We start from the raw sequence: 21,729 nt of genomic DNA, 5'->3' as shown, positions 1-21,729 counted from the left end.
GGTAAGAAAATAATGTTTGATCTAGATGAAGAAGTTGGGTTGGTATTTCAAGGAGATAAGATTGGGTCTCCATCAATTATGTTGTCGGCTATCTCGAGGAAAATTGCCCGAAAAGGGGTACAGTGCTACCTAGCATATATAGTGGATGTAGAGAAAGAAGTTCCCCTGTTAGATGAAGTCCCTATAGTTAGAGAGTTTATCGATGTCTTTCCCGATGACTTACCTGGATTGCCTCCGTATAGAGAGATTGAGTTTTGTATTGATTTGGTTCTGGGTACCGAACCAATATCAATGGCACCATATAGAATGGCGCCAGCAGAATTGAGGGAGCTAAAGGAGCAACTGCAGGATTTGTTGGATAAAAAGTTTATCCGACCAAGTGTGTCCCCTTGGGGAGCCCCGGTGTTGTTTGTGAAGAAGAAAGATGGGTCATTGAGGTTGTGTATAGATTATAGACAACTAAATCGGGTGACAGTTCGAAATAGATACCCACTCCCTCGTATAGATGATTTGTTTGATCAATTACAGGGAGCTCAATTCTTTTTTAAGATCGATCTTCGATCTGGGTATCATCAGTTGAGGATTAGGGAGGAGGACATTTCAAATACAGCTTTTAGAACTTGGTATTGTCATTATGAGTTTTTAGTGATGTCATTTGGGTTAACGAATGCACTAGCAGCTTTTATGGACTTGATGAATAGAGTGTTTGGACAGTTTATTGATCGATTTGTGATAGTTTTTATTGATGATATTTTGGTGTATTCAAGATCTAGAGAGGAGCATAAGCAGCACTTGAGAATGGTGCTTCAAACTCTGCGAGATCATCAGTTGTGTGGCAAGTTCTAGAAGAGCGAGTTTTGGTTGGAGAGTGTAGCATTTCTTAGGCATGTAGTGTCAAGGAATGGGATTGAGGTTGATCCTCAAAAGATTGAAGCAGTTAAGCAGTGGCTTAGGCCTACTTCGGCGACAGAGATTAGAAGTTTCTTAGGTTTGGCCGGCTACTATCGGAGGTTTGTGGAGAACTTTTCTCGAATTTTTGCACCATTGACTAAGTTAACACAAAAAAATGTTAAGTTTCAGTGGTCTGAAGCTTGTGAGAAAAGTTTCTTAGAATTGAAGGAGAGATTGACTACAACGCCTATTCTAGCAGTACCACTAGGTTCTGGTGGTTACACAGTGTATTGTGATGCTTCGAGAGTGGGGTTAGGATGTGTTCTAATGCAGCATGGCAAGGTTATTGCCTATGCTTCACGGCAGCTGAAGAAGCATGAACAGAACTATCCTACACATGATTTAGAGATGGCGGCTGTGATTTTTGCTTTGAAGATTTAGAGGCACTACTTGTATGGTGAAACTTGTGTGATCTTTACAGATCACAAGAGTTTGAAATACATCTTTCAGCAGAGGGATCTAAACCTGAGGCAGAGAAGATGGATGGAACTGCTGAAGGATTATGATTGCACCATACAGTACTACCCGGGTAGGGCAAATGTAGTTGCCGATGCTTTGAGTAGAAAATCATCAGGGAGCTTAGCTCATATTTAAGAGGTACAAAGATCTCTTATTAGGGAGCTGCATGAGTTAGTGGATGGAGGAGTCAGATTTGATCTTAGTGAAGTTGGAGCAATGATTGCTAATTTTCAGGTTAAGTCAGATTTGTTTGATAAGATAAAAACAGCTCAGAAGAAAGATGATTCACTACTCAGGATCATAAATGAGGTTGAGCAGGGTAAGGCTGCAGGTTTTGTGATAGGTGATGATGATGTGTTGAGATATAGGGATAGGCTTTGTGTACCTGATGTTGATGAACTGAGGAGAGAATTGATGATAGAAGCACATCAGACAGTTTACACAATGCATCCAGGTTCCACCAAGATGTATAAAGACCTTAAAGTGTGTTATTGGTGGAATAGGATGAAGGCTGATGTAGCAGATTTTGTTTCTAGGTGTTTGACCTGTCAGAGGGTAAAGGGTGAACACCAGAAACCTCCTGGATTGTTACAACCATTGTTGATTCTAGAATGGAAGTGGGAAAGGATCACAATGGACTTTGTGACAGGATTGCCTAGGAGTCAGGAGGGTTATGATTCGATATGGGTGATTGTAGACAGGTTGACAAAATCAGCCCATTTTCTGCCAGTTAAGATTACTTATGGATATGCAAAGTTGGCGGAATTGTTTATTAGTGAGATTATACGGTTGCATGGAGTGCCAATCTCGATAGTGTCTGATAGAGGTCCACAGTTTACATCGCGATTTTGGGTGAAATTTCAAGAAGCTATGGGTACAAAAGTGCAGTTGAGTACAACTTTTCATCCTTAGACAGATGGTCAGTCTGAGAGGACTATTCAGATCTTGGAGGATATGCCAAGGGCTTGTGTTATGGATTTTGGAGTTGGTTAGAGTAAGTTCCTACTATTAGTGGAATTTGCTTACAACAACAGTTATCAGGCTAGCATAGAGATGGCACCTTATGAGGCTTTATATGGTCGGAAGTGTAGATCACCGGTTTGTTGGTTTGAGGCTGGTGAGAAAAGGCTAATGGGACCGGAGTTGATTCAGATTACCTCAGAGAAGATAGAGGTAATTAGAAAGAAGCTTCAAACAACTCAGAGTAGACATAAAAGTTACGCGGATAGAAGAAGGCGTGACTTAGAGTTTTCAGTGGGTGATTGTGTGTTCTTAAAAGTATCACCGACCAGAGGAGTATTCAGGTTTGGGAAGAAAGGCAAGTTGAGTCCTCGATTCATTGGACCATATGAGATTTTGGAGAGAGTTGGGGCAGTTGCTTATAGGTTAGCATTACCACCAAACTTGTTTGTTATTCATCCGGTATTTCATGTTTCCATGCTAAGGAAGTATATGCCAGATCCATCACATGTGTTAGAGGTTCATCCCATTGAGTTGAGGGATGATATGGTTTATGAGGTGCAACCGGAAGCTATAGTCGACCGACAAGTGAGAAAGCTTAGGTCGAAGGATATAGCTCCAGTGAAGGTGAAATGGAAAGGTCATTCACATGAGGAAGCGACATGGGAGCTTAAGGATAAGATGCGTGAGGAGTATCCTCATCTTTTCGATAATCTTGGTAAGTATTCAATCTTTTCTATTAAGTTTCGAGGACGAAACTTTTAAAAGGTGGGGAGATTGTAATGTTTTGAATTAAAAGAGTAGGAAAAGGCAACCAAGCCCTTGGTGGTTTAGAAGTAAGTGATTAAATGAGGGGTATTGTGGTAATTGAACAAAACTTGATAAATATAAATAGGAAGTAAAAAAAAAAAGAGAGAGATCTGAAAATTAAAGAACAAACCATGAGAGAGAAGGGAGGAAGAAGAAGAAGAAGAGAAAAGGGGGAAAAAGGAAGAGATTGGGAGGAAATAAGTTTAAAGGTAAGATTTAGGTTGTTTAATGTGTATAATATGTTATTTGAACCTTAAATTTCAGTTTTGATTAATTTTAGGGTTTTAAAGATTGTGTTTTGAGTTTATTGATGAATTAATTTGAAGATTATAAGGTTAATTGTTGTGGTTAATTGATTATTTGGTTGATTTTGAGAGATTGAGTTGAAAGATGATGATTTTGAGTTGTGATTTTGTTTGAATGGTGAATTTGTGTTAGAAATTTGGAGATAAAAGTGGGGTTTCTGTTAAAATTCTGGACTGGAGGTTGAAGATGACGAAAATTCATTTTGGTCCCTCAATTTGCGAAAATTACAGTTTAGTCCCCGAACTTTGGAAAATTACAAATTGGTCCCTGGAGCATATTCCGAGATTCTGAACAGAATAACATATGAATTATGGACAGAATTATTGTATAGATAAGAGAATTTAACACTTAATTTAGTCCTCCAATTTGACAAAAATTACAATTTGACCCTAAAAATTTGGTAAAATTCCAGAATGGTCCCTGGAGCATAATGATACATCCTGTACAGATTGAGGATTAATTAAGGTCAGAATTTCAGTATATTCATGTATTTATGACAAATTTTAGTTTGGTCCCTCAATTTAGCCCTAAAAATATGGAAAAAATCCAGACTAGTCCCTAGTTGTAATATTAGCTTTTGCATATTAGTTTGATGAATAATTAAGGTTTATTTAGTGAATTATTACCAATTTTATTAGTTGTTTTATTATGGATTAGATTTCGGGAAAACCGTTAGATTTTGGGTTTTTGAGAAAATTGACTAGTTAGTTCAAAAACCATTTAGGGTTACGGAATACACCCTTAGTTAAGTTTATTAAATAGGTTAAATGTTCTTTCAAGTCGTTCTTGAATATGTCTCCTTTGTATTCAGATAATCCTGATATTCTACCGGCGGGACGTTAGTAGGATTTTCTTCGGTGTTTGCTTTTAAGTGTTGTTGCTTTTGAGTCAAGTGAGTGGATAATTTTCCATATGCATGAGAAATAGTATACATATTTGATTTGTTAATATGAATTGGATCATGCTTCTTGATCATATATATGTTGACTATTATCCTTGTTATGATAAAGCATGATCATTTGTTGAATCTGAATTCTTGATATGAACCAGTATATATTTTGAATTGACTTCTGAATTGATAGCTCTTCGTTTGATTGATGTCATGAGTTGAGCTTTGAGATATTAATATGTTTGTTTGATTATGATTATGAACCTATGGTATGTCAGTCAGAATACCCATGCTAACAGGGTAGTGTTAGTCTTTGTGCACATCGTATATGAACCCTAGTTGGTCGGGGGAGTCACCAACCTGTGTGGACTGATCATCCCACAGTACGGAGCCTCATGCTCATTGCATTTTGATTTTCTGACGAGCTTTACCATATGATATTCTTGTTATGGCCTATTTGAGAAACCTTTCTATAAGAACCTAGGCCATACTTGTATATATATTTCTCATTGTTGTATTACCTCGTGTGTGTGTATTGAACGTTATCTACTCACTGAGTTGTTGAACTCACCCTCTCATTATTATTCTTTTCAGGCTTATAGCTTGATAGCAGGTTACTTTTGTTGAACCTTCTGAACCTGCTTTTTGGTTGTAATTTGTACCTTCCTTTTATGTCAAGTTAGTGCTCCAAAACTATGAATTATATTAACTTTTGTATTATGACAATGAAATTATATTATAAAGTTAGTTTGTTGCTAATGCTATGTTAAACTCTAATTGAGTTGTTTTAAGGATTGTATGTAAGTTTGGGTTCGCATATGTTTGGAACCTTGGAGGGGAACCTTGCCTATGTGCCAGTCATGGATCCGGGAATCGGGTCGTGACAGTTTCTACCCCTTACTCTCTGGCTAACCAAAATAACACTCGCCCTCTAAATTCTTCACTTTACTCATTTTGATCCTTGTTCCTCCAATTCTTTATTTTTAAGCCAAATTGACTTCAAATTTCAAATTTCTCTTTCAATCAAGCCCTTAATTGATTTTCTAACTTGGCTTGTTTCAAACTCATCTTTAAACCTTAATTTCTTTTAATTTTAGCCAAATTAAATCAATTTAAGCCTATTTCTCTTCAATTCAGACCTAAATTATGACTTAAGAATTTCCAATCTTTATTTTTGCTTGGGATATTCAGATATTGAACCAATTGCAACCATAGCTACATCAATTTTTATATATTATTTTTATGTTTTCAATATTTCTTGCACACAAAAATTAAACAAAAATAACAAAATAGATAAATTTATTCAAAAAATATATATTTTAGATTTTTTTATTTTAAATATATGTACAAAAATAAGAGTAAAAAATTGGGTTAAGCAATTCCATTCATATCTTTTCAAAACCCCCCTAAAAAAAGGCCAAATATTGGCTGATGAAGCTTTTGGTTCCCATATCTATATATTCTCTCACTATTTTCACCTATTGAAGATATCTTATTGTGATAGAAGGAAGAACAATCGTAAACATCCAGCTGAATTAACTGATATTTACCAATTTATGTGATATAGCTTGTAATTAATGCAATAATATATATATTGAAATAAATTTAATAGATCATCCGGCAATAAAATGGGAACTTCAAATAATAATTATTAATGATAGTTGTCCAAAGAGTTTTTACTTAAAGGGGATGTATTAAAGAATAATATAAATCATATTTTGGGATCTCAACGCAAGTTGGGTTAGGATCTCAAGATATGATTTATATTATTCTCTAACACAACCTCTCAAGTGAAAGCCTTTTGAACTTAAAACTTACATAGACCCACATTACCTTGTGCTTAGTTTTTGTCAAATAAATAAGGATGACGAGATTCGAACTCGTGATCGCTTGGTCATCAATACTCTGATACAATGTTAAAGAATCATCTCAATTCAATAGTTTAAATTTTTAGATAAACTTTTAAAATATAATTTATATTATTCTCTAATTCTCTTTTCAATAACATCTACATGAAGAAAGAAAAATACAATATTAGAGCTTAATTTATACCAGGATTTGTCGGCAAGGTGTGGGCGAAGCTCTGAAACAATCACCGATTTTGAAGAAATGCTGACTGAGAGGGCATGTTTGGCTCAGAATATTTAGTGGATTCTACGAGTTAAAGCGTGATCTCTTGTGTGGTGATTGTAGCCAATATATCATAGAATATGATCTTTTCTTGATTCATGGAGATAGGACCAATTTTCTTAAGCTAAATCTTTCAATTTCGGCGCCGTTTGCTCCTTGGTTCCTAGTCTTTTAATTTCTTATTTTTGGTTAATTTCCATTTTTTTTCTTACTTTCTTTCAATTCAGTCCCTAACCAAAATAACATTCACCCTCTAAATTCTCCGCTTTTCTCATTTTGGTCCTTGTTCCTCCAATTCTTTATTTTTAAGCCAAATTAACTTCAAATTTCAAATTTCTCTGGATTGATTTTCTAACTTTGCTACTTGTTTCAAACTCATCTTTAAACCTTAATTTCTTTAATTGTAGCTAAATTAAACTAATTTAAGCTCATTTCTCCTCAATTCAGTCCTGAATTATGACTTTAAATTTTCCAAAACTTTAATTTTGCTTGTGATATTCAAATATTGGTCCAATTACAAACCCAACTACATTAATTTTTATATTTTTTATGTTTTCAATATTTTCCGGGTTGATGCAAGTTAACCCGAGTTAACCCGTGCTAACCCATGAAACCCGTGACCTTGTCTCTTGACCGGGTCAACCATCAAGCCTGGTTTGATAACTATGATTCCCATATCTATATATGATCTCACTACTTTCACCTATTGAAGAGATCTTATTAGTGATAGAAGGAAGAAAAATCGTAAACATCCTGCTGAATTAACTTATATTTACCAATTTATGTGATATAGATTGTAATTAACGCAATAATTTATATATATATATATATATTTATTGAAATAAATTTAATAGATCATCCGGCAATAAAATGGGAACTTCAAATAATAATTAATGATAGTAATTCTCTTTTCGATAACATCTACATAAAGAAAGAAAAATACAATATTAGAGCTTATTTATACCAGGATTTGTCTGCAAGGTGTGGGCGAAGCTCTGAAACAATGATCCGTGCTCTGATGGACTGCGATTGGGCTAAACGAACTTCAGTGGTTACTGTTTTTTACGAAGCTATAGGTCATAGGTGGCTGCAGCAACATCTTTTCTCACGTAACAGTGATCAAATTCGGAGGTTTATTACAATTTTCTCATGTAACAGCAACTCTTTTCTCAGAAACTGGTTTATTGGGATTTCTGGATATATTGGCAGAGCTACCAATATGAATTATGCTCATCTTAATGCATAGAACAAGGGGTATTGGAGAGTGATTCTTGAATCGGATTCCTCAGGAACATAGAACAAGGTTTTGGCTTTCCATTGCATATAACTGGGAATAGTGCTGCGGATTTTCTTGTTCAAGTTGGCTCTGCTTAGAGAGGAGCACAACCAGAAAATTTCAATGCAAAGAGAAAGCGCAAGCATTGTCAACACTTTATTATTATTATTATTGTGAAACAAATTAAAAAATTATATACACAAATGAATGCTAAAATGAGATATTGATGTAACTCAATAATTAAATTAAAAAATAAACATACATCAAAATATTTGATTTTGCGTCCTCAAGAGATATTCATATTTTTTTTATTTCATTATATGTTAATACATTTTTTTATAATTTATGTTCTATCAAAATAAAATAATTTTCTAGTATACTCTTTTTTTCTTTTTAATTTATTTTTCTCAACAAAAAATAATATAGGCTTTTTTAGTAATGCACATCATTTAATAAAAATCAAAGGTAACTAGAATAAAAATTCAATAAACTATAAAGGATCTGTAACAATGATAAAAAAAAAACATGATTTTAAATTAAAAAAACATGTTTATCGTATTAATATAATTATTTTTTAGGCAATTTATTTATCAAAAACAAAAATTTTAAAGCAAAAAATAATGAGGATCATAAAAAAACAAAATTTAATAAAAAAATTATTAATGGTTTTATTATTGTGCCTAGGAGGTATTGAGTATTTATAATTTTATCAAAAAAAATACTATGATGTCATATAAAACTAAATATAAGCTGATTAATATTTAATAAAATGATATTTTTTAATTTTTTTATTGAATAAAATTCAATTCAAAAAGAAAAAAAAAGTTTAATGGATTGAATAAACAGAGGCCACGCGATTGATACTGTGTCGCCAAGCCCATGCGTGCTTGAATCAAAGAAGAAAAAGCCTAGCGTGTTGATTAAAAATACCTAATAAGCATTCATATTATATCAATAAATCAATCTCTTAACTCAAAACATCTTTAAATCGATTTAAAACACAAAATCAAATTGGGGTAAAAATCACCTCTCAAGCCTAATCTACTTTTTTCATAAAAAAATAAAGGAAAGAAAATGTCTTAATGGAACTCTTCTCATTAAATGAAACCTATTAACATCAATAAAGACTTTTTTCATGGCTATAATTTGGCTACCCGACTTTCACTTTCTTTCATTAATTTTTGGTGACTTTCTTTTTTATATCTTAAACCAATAAACTTAAAAATAAGTAAAATGAACTTTTAAATGAAAATAAAAATTATAAAAAACTATGAATGACAATGTATTTTTTTCACATTTTACATTGAAGGTCCTCTTTTTTAATCTTGTCTTTTTATATAATTTAAAACTATATCTCAGGTTATAAATTTTTTTAATCTTGTCGTTTTATATAATTTAAAACTATATCTCAGGTTATAAAAAAAATGAAATAAAAAATAAAGATAAAATTAAAAAAATACAAAAACAAAACAAAAAATATTAAAGAAAGCGAATCACCTCTCCGGCGCCACAATTTAGGTAATTATACTGATTTTTAAGGGTTGGTTGTCTAATTTGTAATTGTAGTAGCAGTAATAGTTCAAAGTGTTTTTCGTTTAGAAATGCATTAAAATAATTTTTTTAAAAAAATTATTTTTGATATCAGCATATCAAAACAATTTGAAAACATAAAAAAAAATTATTTTAAATAAAAAAAATTAAAATTTGTTTTTTAAAAAAACACGGTTTACATAGCCTCGTACACACTTAAGACAAAACAGTGACTTCAACCTTTTGAATTACGGTCGATATGAAATTAAGGACTCTGAAATACGTGTCACCAAATCAGCGGCCAATATTTATCCCTAACCGAAAAAAATCACCTATTGAGATGTAGCCTACATTTCCTATAAATAGTTTTTTTCTTTGTTTTTTAATTCAATCTTCTACTGCTTTCTTTCAATGCTCTTTTTTTTTTTTCATTAAAGTCTTTATTTTAATTTTATTCTTTTATATTTTATTCATTTTAAATTGTTCATCATAATTATTTCAAATTTTTTTTATAAAATTTTTATAATTTTAAATAATCATCCAAATATTTAATTGATGTTTAATGTACATACACCCGGAAGTCGGATTTATTTAATGAACACTGTTGGGATTCTAAAAATCCAAACCGTATAACAATTCTCCTCCATTCGAATTGTATATTACAATTATTATTATTATTATTATCTCGTTCAAAGATTGCTTGCAAATCTCATTTGATGATGTTATCGAGGGATTAATTTCAGCATTCAGTTACATAATTTATCACGTGGAGTAAGGGGCCTTCTGGTCATTCTAACATGTTTATACTATGTAATTACTGAATAGCTCTTGTAATAAACTTTGTTTTGCCTAAGGTGAAGTGGTATTTTTAGTTTTTTAATCTCATTTTTTCTGGAATTATCACATGAGGTTAGGAGTATTCTAGTCTTTCTGTAATTAAAAGAAAATAGGAGATGTTTATGCCTTTTGAGAGGCTTGTGAGGCGTCTCCTCGTGGCTGTTGGTGATCTTCAGCGAAAACTATGAAAAACATTGAAAGTAAGAAATCTCTATGAAAATTAGTAAAATCTCTTTGAAGCGTATTACTTTTTTTTTTCTATTTTTATTTATTTTCCTAGTTATTTTTGAATTTTTATTTATTTTCATTGTTATTTTATGATTTTTTTCTTTTTAACTTGTGTCGGGATTAGCCACTATTCAAATGATTTTGTAACTTATTTCATCATAGGTTGAGTAGTCATGTGGATGCTCGTTGAGAGCTTCTTGTGTTAATTTAATCTCATCAAGGGAATTTAAGTCTTTCCAATATTAGCGCCCTGTTTCTTGGTACAAGGCATTCTATGAACTCTTCTTCTTTTTCGAGCCTAGAACAAGGTTTAAAATCCATGTTTAATCCAATATCATTACCTTATCAATTATCTAGAAAGAAATATTTAGGATTGTTTCTCTCTCTTTTCTTCCTTATATTTTTAAACCCTAATTTAAGTTTATTCCTAACTTTGGATGGTGTAAGTCTGAAAAAAACTTGTATAGAATTCTTTTTAGATATAAACTTGTTTATAATCCAAAATGCGAAAGAGATTTTATTGTACCCAAGACTCAATTTTTTATTCATTGGAATAGTTTAATTACAATGTTGTTCTTAAACCAAAAAATCTTTGAACACCATATTAGGGGTAAAGTGGTTTTTTTCACCTTAATACAATTATATTTTTAAATTATATGGGGTTAGATTAGTAATTTTGTTTTATTTTTTACATTAAAATTACTAATTTAACCTTAGAATAAAATAATTTAATACTTACTACTCAAGGATTTGTTTTTTAAATAGCGTAATTACTTTGATGCTCTTAAATAACTTTTTTTTTATTAATATTTTTTTAGCGATTTCATCCTTCAAAATTAAATTTGTTGAGAGATAAGTTTTTTGGTTGAATTAATCCAGGTTAAGGATTTTACAAATTACAGGTTTTAGAGATCATACAAGGTTTAGATAGTTCGCCCGATTTTTCTTGGTTTTGTTTCCCTTTTTTGTTATTTTTAATCATTTTTTGGGTTTTCTTTTCTTTTCTTTTCTGTTTGATTTTATTTGGTTAGCCCTCTATAATTGTTTTTCAATTTCACTCATACCTTTTTTTTAATCTATAAATGATCTATCAAATTACAAATATTTTTCAATTTTATTCCTTATGATTTTTTAACCTTTCAGATTGAGTATTCATTATTTTAATTGCTATTTATTTTGTTTGGGATTATTTTATTTTTTTTTCTCAAATTTCAACCTCCTTAGGTCTTTTTCTCTCAAGTTTTATTTACATTCTTTTTTGTTTTTTTTCCAAGTTTTTTATTAATATTTTTTTCAATCATTTCATTCTTCAAAATTAAATTAATTAACAATTAATCTCCTTGATTGAACTCAAGTTCAAGATTTAACTAGTTACAAGTTTTTAAGATTAAACTAGGTTTATGAGGTTCGTCTGAGTTTTTTTGGTTTTTTTTTTCTTTTTTGAAGTTGATATTTTCTTCTTCTTCTTCTTTATTTTAAAGTTTTACTTTTTATGATTGTCCTTTTATTCAGTTAACATTGATTTGTTTGACATTACGAATATGCTCAAATATTGTTCTTTTTATCTCTTTTTTTTGTTAGTTTATTTTTTGTTATTATTTTTTCTTTCATATTACTCAGATTTTTTTACATAAAAAAAAAAAATTTGCTCAGCCCACAGCGAAACGTGGACAACATAGGTTCTCATATTTCTTCTTCTTTTTTTTTCGTGGTTCACTTTTTGTCCATGGGGGATCTTAATTTGTAGTTTTAAATTGTCAAATATGCTTAACATGTTCTTTCATTTCATTGAATTGGAGTTCAAGAGTTTTTAGTCCTCAAACCATTTCGATCATTTATAATTGATTAAAGGAAGCCACAACAAATTTTGGTAGCACCAAAAGTCTCTAATACGTACTGATGCTCTACTTGCCACCGCCACCCATTCAAACCCATTAATGGTGTCATTTTTTTTCTGGATTAACGTGGGTGTCCGGGCCAGCTTGCGCGCACCTCAACTAATTCCACGGGCCTTGAAGTTAACGCTCATGTAAGCCTCCAGTGAACATCATATGAGCAACCACAAGGCTCGAACCTGAGACTACAGAGGGAGCAAATCTCTTAATTCCAAGCTTTTACCATGAGCCACCTCCTAATGGTGTCATTTCTTGATGATGTTAGTAATGGAATGATGATATTAGGGAAATCGCCAAGTACTTTGATGAACTTCAATCAAGCTTTATATTAGTCGCAAATATTAATTAAACAAGTTTAATTAAGTGTTATTGGTTAACCTCTTAAAAAAACTTATAAATCCATTCTGAATTTTTTATTTTTTTTTCTCATTGGTAGATAATCTTAAATTGCATACATTTACACAAAACCCAAAAAAAAAAAATTACAAAAACATACCAACCGGAAGAAATACATATACAGGACAAACTCAACTACAAACGATTGAAGCTGCTAGCCATGGAACAAATCCATAAAACAGTCCTTGTGCATCCCTCTATGTCTTTAAGCGTTCATCGAACATAACGCCCACCATTTACACCAAAGATGTTCGAATCACCACGTACCCATGAAGAAAATGTACGTGTAAGCAAGAAAGAGCATTTGCAGACATGCGAATCGAAAGGACAAATGTACATGCAGAAAGCATCAATAGAAACTCTAGTCCTAACTATTTTCGCCACGTCCCAAATCCTCAAGCCCACACTATTTCGCCTATAAATACCAGGGCCCTTAATCTTGCCATAACACAGTACCATACGAAAGAGTTTGAACAAGCATGTCTTCCTCTAATTTGTTTTCTCTTACACTTTGCTTTCTTGTTCTCTTCAATTGTTGCTTTGCTCAGATAGAGCAAGTGACCTCGCGACATGACCAGCAACAAGCGCGACGACGCAGCTCTCAACATAGCGAATGCCAACTTCAGAGGATCAATGCCCTCGAGCCTGCTCGGAGGATTAAATCAGAGGCTGGTGTCACTGAAATTTGGGACGAAAATGATGAGCAGTTTGAATGTGCTGGTGTTGCAGTTATCCGCCATACCATTCAAAAGCGAGGCCTCTTGTTGCCTGCATACACTAATACCCCTAAGCTTGTCTATGTAGAGCAAGGTATGCGCTTAAATATTCTTTACCATTTCACAGTTACAATTAATTAATATACTTCTGTTGGTGTCAATGTAGGAAGGGGCATTCAGGGAGCTGTATTCCCAGGCTGTCCAGAGACATTCCAATCATCAGGGCAGTTTTCTCGAGATGGAAGTCAAAGCTCCGAAGACCAGCACCAGAAGGTTCGACAAGTAAGAGAGGGTGATGTAGTTGCCTTGCCTTCGGGAGTTGCTGATTGGTTTTATAACAATGGTGATTCACCTCTCGTTCTTGTTCAACTTCTTGACACAAGCAATCCTGCCAACCAGCTTGATCAGGATTTCAGGGTAAGAATCACAAAAATTCAAGCGTGCGATATCATGTAACAAGCAAACAAGGATGACTTTATAAGCAAACATTAATGTGCCATTTCAGAATTTCTTCCTTGCTGGCAACCCACAACGAGAATTGCAAAGCCAAAGAAGCTCATACCAGAGAGACCAGTTTGAAGGTCAACGTGGACGCCAAGACGAAGATGAAAGTCGGAGACACCAGCAAGACAGAAACCGCAATGTCTTCGGCGGCTTCGATTAGCAAATCCTGGCAGAAGCTTTCAACATTGACACCAGACTAGCAAGAAGCATGAGGAACGAAAAAGATAACAGAGGCATCATTGTCCGAGCTGAGCATGAGCTTCAGGTGGTAAGTCCACATCAGAGCCGAGAGGAAGAAGAACGTGAAATTGAACACCGAAGGGGACGAGGTGGCAGATTCAATGGCATAGAGGAAACTTTCTGTACTGCTAGGTTGAAGCACAACATCAATGACCCAGAACGTGCTGATTTCTTTAATCCACGCGCTGGACGCCTCACCACTGTCAACAACCTCAATCTCCCTATCCTTCGATCTGTCCAGCTTAGTGTTGAGAGAGGTGTACTCTACCCGGTAAGAAAGTCTATGCACCCTTCATTGAATTTTTTTTCTTGACGTTACAACAATTTCTCTAGTTACAAAAAAAAAAACCCTCACAAACTGGGTTCATGTGGATCAAAATTGTTTCATTGGCGATGTATATAGTAATCCCTTGTAGTATATACATGCTGTGCTTAATTTATTGTGAATTTCCTACTAATGTACGTACATTGAACGCGATCATGCACTGTAGAACGCTTTGATGTCACCACACTGGAATATGAATGCCCACAGCATAATCTACATCACCAGGGGAAATGGAAGGATTCAGATTGTTGGAGACAATGGACAAACGATATTTGATGGAGAAGTCCGCGAGGGTCAAGTAGTTACAGCACCACAAAGCTTTGCAGTAGTGAAGAAGGCAGGAAACCAAGGGTTCGAGTGGGTATCATTTAAAACCAACGACAATGCACAAGTGAATCAATTGGCTGGACGTGTCTCCACCATCCGAGGCTTGCCGGTGGAAGTGGTGGCAAATTCATTCCAGATCTCAAGGGAAGATGCTAGGAGGCTTAAGAACAACAGGGAGGAAGTTAGCGTTTTTAGTCCTTCACAGTCTGGAAGGAGTGATGAGATTGCATGAATGCAATTGTAAGCTGAACAAGCAAGAGGCTGTTTGTCTAAATCAGTAGAGAATGAAATAAGCCTAAGAGGGCATGTAATGTAGTCTTGTATGGAACCTTGTACTATGCATGTTTTATGCGGGAAATGAAATGTTTGCTTTCTTTTCTTGATATTGTTTTTTTTTTTCCAAGCCAATCAATTCCGGTTTGGTTCGGTTTAATTTTTTAAAATAAAAACCAGTTTAAACTAGTTTGGCTCGATTTTTTAGTTTGGGTTTGTTTTTTTTTTTTTCTAGGTTTAAAAAACTAATCTGATCAATTTTTTTTAAATTTTTATTGGTTTTTTTTACAGTTTGTTTTTCATTTATTTTTTTTATTTTTTCAATTTAATTAATTTTTCAATTTTTTTACTTATCCTGGACAAAAGTTCTTCCAGCTACCGCTACTACTTCAGGTTTGTATAATAACATTGCCATCATGTATATATACATACTGATGCCTTGAGTCCAACATGCTAGTATTTGCAACAATGATTGATTTAATGACTAAAGTTCCTTGTAATTTCTTCATTTTCCTCTTCCTCCTACCATCATTTTAGCATCTTCTTCTTCCATGTTCCAAGTCCTTTAGTTTCTTACACTTGGGTTTATTTTCTTATTTTCAAATCCATGATAAAAAGAGAACTAAACAAATTAAATTAAAATCTCCTCATCTCCTTTCTTCTTCATTGTTATTAGAGAATAGGATTCTAATATAGGATGTTGTAATCATTATAGGGTTTATTTTCTTATTTTCAAATCCATGATAAAAAGAGAACTAAATAAATTAAATTAAAATCTCCTCATCTCCTTTCTTCTTCATTGTTATTAGAGAATATGATTCTAATATAGGATGTTGTAATCATTACAGTTACTCATGTATCTATCAGAATAGGATTCTAATATAGAATGTTGTAATCATTATAGTTACTGTAGTGTTCTATTGCCTCTATATAAATAGGAAGGTTGGCTAAGGCACAACCTAACACATTCTATTATTCTCAACTTGGTATCATAGCCACAAAACCCTAAAATAAATTAAACCTAATTTTCTCTCCCAGCCTCCCTTCTTCAATAGAACAGCCGCCACATGCATCTTCAAATTCTGCAACACTAGCAATCCAGCTTTCTTTTTCTCCGACAGTGCAGCCCTCTTCTCTTGCAGCGCCTCCTCTGCTTTCCTCTGCTGCGTCACCACCTGGATTCTCCTCTGCCATGGCTGGTGAACGCCTCCTCTTGCAGCCCACGTCTGCTACCTCTATTGCCTCTACTGTCGCAAGCATTATCTCCATTTCTCACACTCATCAAGTCATCTCCCTCAAATTAACAAACACCAATTATTTATATTGGCATATGCAAATGCTGCCTTATCTCATAGGCCAAGGAGTTTTTGGTTTTGTTGATGGCTCCAACACATGTCCATCAACACATGTTCTTGCCCATGATGGTATCTCTCTTCAGGTAAATCCGCTTTTTCAAACCTGGAAACAACAGGACCAACTCATTCTAAGTGCTCTTCTTTCCTCCCTATCTATGGAAGTTTTGCATCTTGTTGTTGGCTGTCAAAGTTCTTGTTCAGCTTGGGGTACTCTTGAGCGAGCTCTCGCTTCCACCTCCAACTCTCGTATTATGCAACTTCACGACTCTCTTCAGGATCTTCGACAGGGTGATGAATCAGTAACTCAATTTATGCAAAAAGCGAAGGCCTTATTTGATGAATTGGTCGCTGCTAGTCGGCTAGTTTCGCATGAAGATTTCAATTTATATGTGTTTCGTGGTCTTAGGGGAGAGTTTAAAGACTTAGTTACCAGTCTTATTACCAAGGCTGAACCTTTATCATATGCAGATCTTCACAACCATCTCCTCACACATGAATTTCTTCACAAATCTTCTGCTGCCATACATGCTCCTCTGCTGCCCACACCCAGCATTCCATCTTCTGCTCTTGTTGCACAGCGCCAGACTTTTGGCAATTCTGGCCGTAGTAAGGGCCACTTCAACGGTGGATGGCATCCTAACCAGTCCAACAGCAGAGGCAACCGATTTGCTGGCTCCAGAACTGATCACCGCAGCTTCCAAAATTCCTCCTTTGGTGACAATAGGCAGGGCTCTTGGCAGCACAATAGGGGGCATAATCCACGCTGCCAATTGTGTCAGAATTTCGGCCATACAGCTCTCTATTGCCCTCAATTCTAGCAGCGAAGCTATGGCCAACAACCTACTGCCAACCTGGTGCAGCGCAATCTCTCCTCAACCGGTTCTGTTGATTGGTTTCCAAATATTGGTGCCAATTAACACGTCACACCTGATCTTGCCACCTTGACCGCTTCAGAATCGTATCTTGGTAATGATAATTTGCATATTGGTGATGGTAAGGGCCTTCCTATATCTCATCTTGGTCATACAAAAATATATACACCACATCGTTCTTTCACCTTATCTAATGTTCTTCATGTTCCTGCAATCACAAAACCTCTGCTCTCTGTTCAGAAATTTTGTCTTGATAATAAAGTTTATTTTGAATTTCACCCTCATGTGTTTTATGTTAAGGATTTCAACACCCAAGAAGTCCTTCTCTTAGGTCAGAGTAAAGATGGTCTCTATGCCCTGACCAAGTCTTCCGTCACGTCAGTTCCTCAAGCCTATTGGTCTCCCTACACTTCTGCCTCTGCCAATTTATGGCATCGTCGACTAGGTCATCCTACTTCACGTATTTTTCAATTGTTAATCTCGAAAAATAAGATCATTTGTAATAACAAACATCTTAATTTTCAATGTCAAAGTTGTCCTTTAGGAAAATCATCGCCTTTGTCTTTAGGACCTACGGGTCACAAAACTTCTACTCCACTTGAATTAATTTTTAGTGATGTATGGGGCCCTGCTCCTCTTTTTTCTTCAGATGGCTATTGTTATTTTTTTTTATCTTTGTTGATGCTTATACTAAATATGTATGGTATTATCCTCTCGTTGCCAAATCTGATGTTTACTCTGTTTTTCATCAATTTCAGACTCTTGTCGAACGTTAATTTTCATTAAAAATAAAATCTGTTCAAACTGATTGGGATGGTGAATACCGAAAACTATCCATATTTTTTCAGACCATTGGTATTCATCATCGTCTGATTTGTCCCCACACTCATGAACAAAATGGAACAGTAGAGCGTCGTCATAGGCATATTGTGGAAACAGGTCTTACTCTTTTAGGGCAATGTAAAGCACCTTTTCGATTCTGGAATTATGCTTTTGAAACCTCTGTTTATCTTATAAATCGTATGCCTACTCCTATTCTTGCCCATCGCTCTCTGTTTGATTGTTTATTTCAACGGTCTCCTGATTATCATTTTTTGTGTACCTTTGGGTGTCTCTGTTTTCCTTTTCTGCGTCCATATAATAATCATAAATTGGATTTTCATTCCTCTCCATGTGTGTTTTTTGGATATAGTTCCTTGCATCTTGGTTATCGATGTCTTGACATTGCATCTCACCGTATTTATATTTCCCGTCATGTCCACTTCCATGAACATGTGTTTCCATTTGATAATTCTGAACAGATTGCAAAGGTCTCCACCACAACCCCCACCCCACCCACTACTGTTACCCTCCCAAATTTGTTAAATCACCCACCACCACCCACTTTCACTAGCCACCCAAACAGCCCACAACACTCCACTTTGCCACTCCAAACAGCCATTTGACCACAGCTTCCACCCATTCCATGGCCATCATCCCATGCTTGTTTATCTAACCCTTATTATGTAGGTTCAGATCGTCAATTGGTCTCCTCTTCTCATGGTCTTGGGGCACTTTCTAGTCCCTCCTTTGCTTCGCCCTCCCTGGCCAGCACTCCTGCAGCTTCAGTCTCTACCTCCAGCCCCTCCTCTGCTGATAGTCCTGTGCTTGAGGCTGCTTCTTTATCATCCTCTCCCGCTGGTCTGCAACTTATGGTTGATTTGTCTTCTTATCAACTGCCACAGGTCTCCTCACTACAACCGTCTTCCCCTGCGTCTCCATCAGCACACAACAGACATCCTATGACTTTTAGACCGCGGCAGCAGAAGATAGCTAATTTGGTTGCTTCTGCTGCTGCTACTTCTACCTCCACACGGGTACTGTATTCTCCCTCTTCTGAGCCTTTTGCATTCTCTGATGCTGACCGGTATGCAGTTTGGCATAATGTTATGTGTGATGAGATCGCTGCTTTATGCGAAAATCGCACTTGGTCTTTGGTTCCATTTCATCCTTCGATGAACGTTGTTGGCAGTAGATGGGTATATCGGATCAAACATCGTGTTGATGGTAGTATTGAGCGCTATAAGGCGCGCCTTGTTGCTAGAGGTTTTACCCAGCAGGAAGGTATTGATTATTCTGAAACCTTCAGTCCAGTTATTAAGCAGGCCACTGTCCGATTGGTTTTCTCTATCGCGGTTTCATGAAATTGGAAGATTCATCAGCTTGATATTCATAATGCCTTCCTCAATGGTGTTCTTACTGAAGAGGTCTACATGAAATAGCCTCCAGGTTTCGTTGACTCTTCTCTTCCATCTCATGTGTGCAGATTGCACAAATCATTGTATGGTTTGAAACAGGCACCGAGAACATGGTACACTCGTCTAAGTGATTTTTTGCTCTCCATTGGTTTTCAAGCTTCCAAGGTTAACACCTCCCTGTTTATCTTATATGATGGTACTAATATCTTTTATCTCCTGATGTATGTTGATGATATTCTGCTCACGGGTAGCAACTCTGCTATGCTCCATCACCTTATACAGTTACTCAGCTCTGAGTTCAAGCTTCGTGACTTAGGTGTTGTTCACTACTTTCTAGGTATTGAAGTTCAGTCTACCAGTATGGGTTTAATGTTGCGTTAACATAAATATATTCTTGACATCCTCACCTGAGCTAGTATGACTTCCTGCAAACCAGTTGATACTCCAGTCTCCCTTTTGAAAGTCATTTTATTACCGGATCATTCATTCTCTGATCCTACATGATTTTGTCAAATCGTGGGTGCTCTTCAATATCTTACCTTCACCCGTCCAGATATATGTTTTGCTGTTAACAGAGTCTGTCAGTTTATGCATGCTCCTGTAGGTTCTCATTGGGCCGCTGTCAAACGTATTTTACGTTATCTTAAAGGTACGGCATCTTATGGTTTCCATATCACTCGAGGCTCCTCTTTTGCTCTACATGGCTTTACAAATGCAGATTGGGCTGGTAGTATTGATGATCGCAAGTCTACATGCGGCTATCTTGTCTTTTTTGGTCAGACACCTATTTCTTAGAAATTCAGCAAACAACGCATTGTTGCTCGCTCCTCTACTGAGGCTGAGTATAAAGCCCTTGCTGATGGTACCGCTGAAGTCATTTGGCTTCAATACATGTTAACAGATTTGCAGGTTCCCTCAGTCTCTGCCCCTACCATTTGGTGTGATAATCTTGGTGCTACCTATCTCTCAGCAAATCCTATCTTCCATGCTCGTACTAAGCATGTTGAAGTGGATTATCACTTTGTCCGTGACCGTGTTGCCAAGAAAGAAATTCAGATTCGTTTTGTTCCCTCTCGGGATCAACTTGCTGATGTCTTCACTAAACCGCTTCCTGTTGCATCCTTTACTGCTTTTCGATTCAAGCTTCGGGTTGATCCCCCACCCTCATCTTGAGAGGGCATATTAGAGCATATGATTCTAATATAGGATATTGTAATCATTACAATTACTCATGTATCTATCAGAATAGGATTCTAATATAGGATGTTGTAATCATTACAGTTACTACAGTGTTCTGCTGCCTCTATATAAATAGGAAGGTTGGCTAAGGCACAACCTAACACATTCTATTATTCTCAACTATTGTATACTAATATACAGTCAGTCAATTAATATCAACAGTTAATTCAATTCAATAGTGAAAGTTATTTGAATTTAAAATTTACACAGGCTCATACTACCTTATAATTAATTTTTATGAAATAAATATAAATAATAAGATTAAAACTCGTGATGACTTGATTATCAAGACTATAATACCATATTAAAAAACCAATTCAATCTAATAACTTAAACTATTAAATAAAATATAATTTATAACAATTAACTATGAAAGTCATCTAAATCCCAAGAGAACCCCTAATGAATAATTGCCCAGCGTAGATCACTAGTAGATTTGAATGGGTAATATAGTAATAAAATTATCAAAATACAAGACAGAAAAACTGTCATAGATCACTGATCGCCAGCCATATAGCCCCACCATTGCCAGCCTTCATAGTGAAAGCACCACACAGAGAATTTCGCTGCAGGCCACTTATCTACGTACTATACAACAAAATGGAGACATAATGGAGCTTGTTGATCCAAGATTAGGGTCTGAATTCAACAAGAAAGAAGCAGCTAGGATGATTAAAGTAGCACTGCTATGCACAAACCAATCTCCCGCACTTAGACCTACAATGTCTGCCGTAGTAAGAATGCTTGAAGGAAAGGGTGATGTTCAGGAATTAGTCGTCGTGGATCCAAGTACGTTTGGCGATTCATTGAGGTTTAAGAGTTTCCAAGGCAACTCTCAGAGTTTCCAAGGCAACTCTGATCAATCTTCAGTCCTGAGTATCGACGAAACTCAGTCCCTCGTGCGTTCATCAGATAGAACACTATGGGATGGTCCTTCATCTTCATCAGCCCAGGATCTGTATCGTGATCATTAA

General features: G+C 35.3%; 1 protein-coding gene and 1 pseudogene across 1 annotated transcript; both read left to right on the top strand.

The window, feature by feature from the left end:
* Nucleotides 1–13,146: 13,146 nt before the first annotated feature.
* On the top strand, nucleotides 13,147–15,011 carry LOC118052606 (legumin B-like; annotated as a pseudogene).
* A 6,355-nt stretch (nucleotides 15,012–21,366) lies between these two features.
* Nucleotides 21,367–21,729, top strand: LOC140955165 (probable LRR receptor-like serine/threonine-protein kinase At1g53430). Its single transcript, XM_073406973.1, has one exon. It carries the CDS (start codon nucleotides 21,367–21,369, stop codon nucleotides 21,727–21,729), a length of 363 nt encoding a protein of 120 aa, XP_073263074.1.

The sequence above is a fragment of the Populus alba genome, chromosome 19 (assembly GCF_005239225.2).
Source record: "Populus alba chromosome 19, ASM523922v2, whole genome shotgun sequence".
In the NCBI taxonomy this organism is placed as follows: Eukaryota; Viridiplantae; Streptophyta; class Magnoliopsida; order Malpighiales; family Salicaceae; genus Populus; species Populus alba.
The sequence above is the reverse complement of the archived record's forward strand: the minus strand, read 5'-3'. Positions and strand labels throughout refer to the sequence as shown.

Coding starts and splice junctions, on each gene's coding strand:
- LOC140955165 (XM_073406973.1), top strand. CDS start 21,367: ATGGAGCTTGTTGATCCAAGATTAGGGTCTGAATTCAACAAGAAAGAA.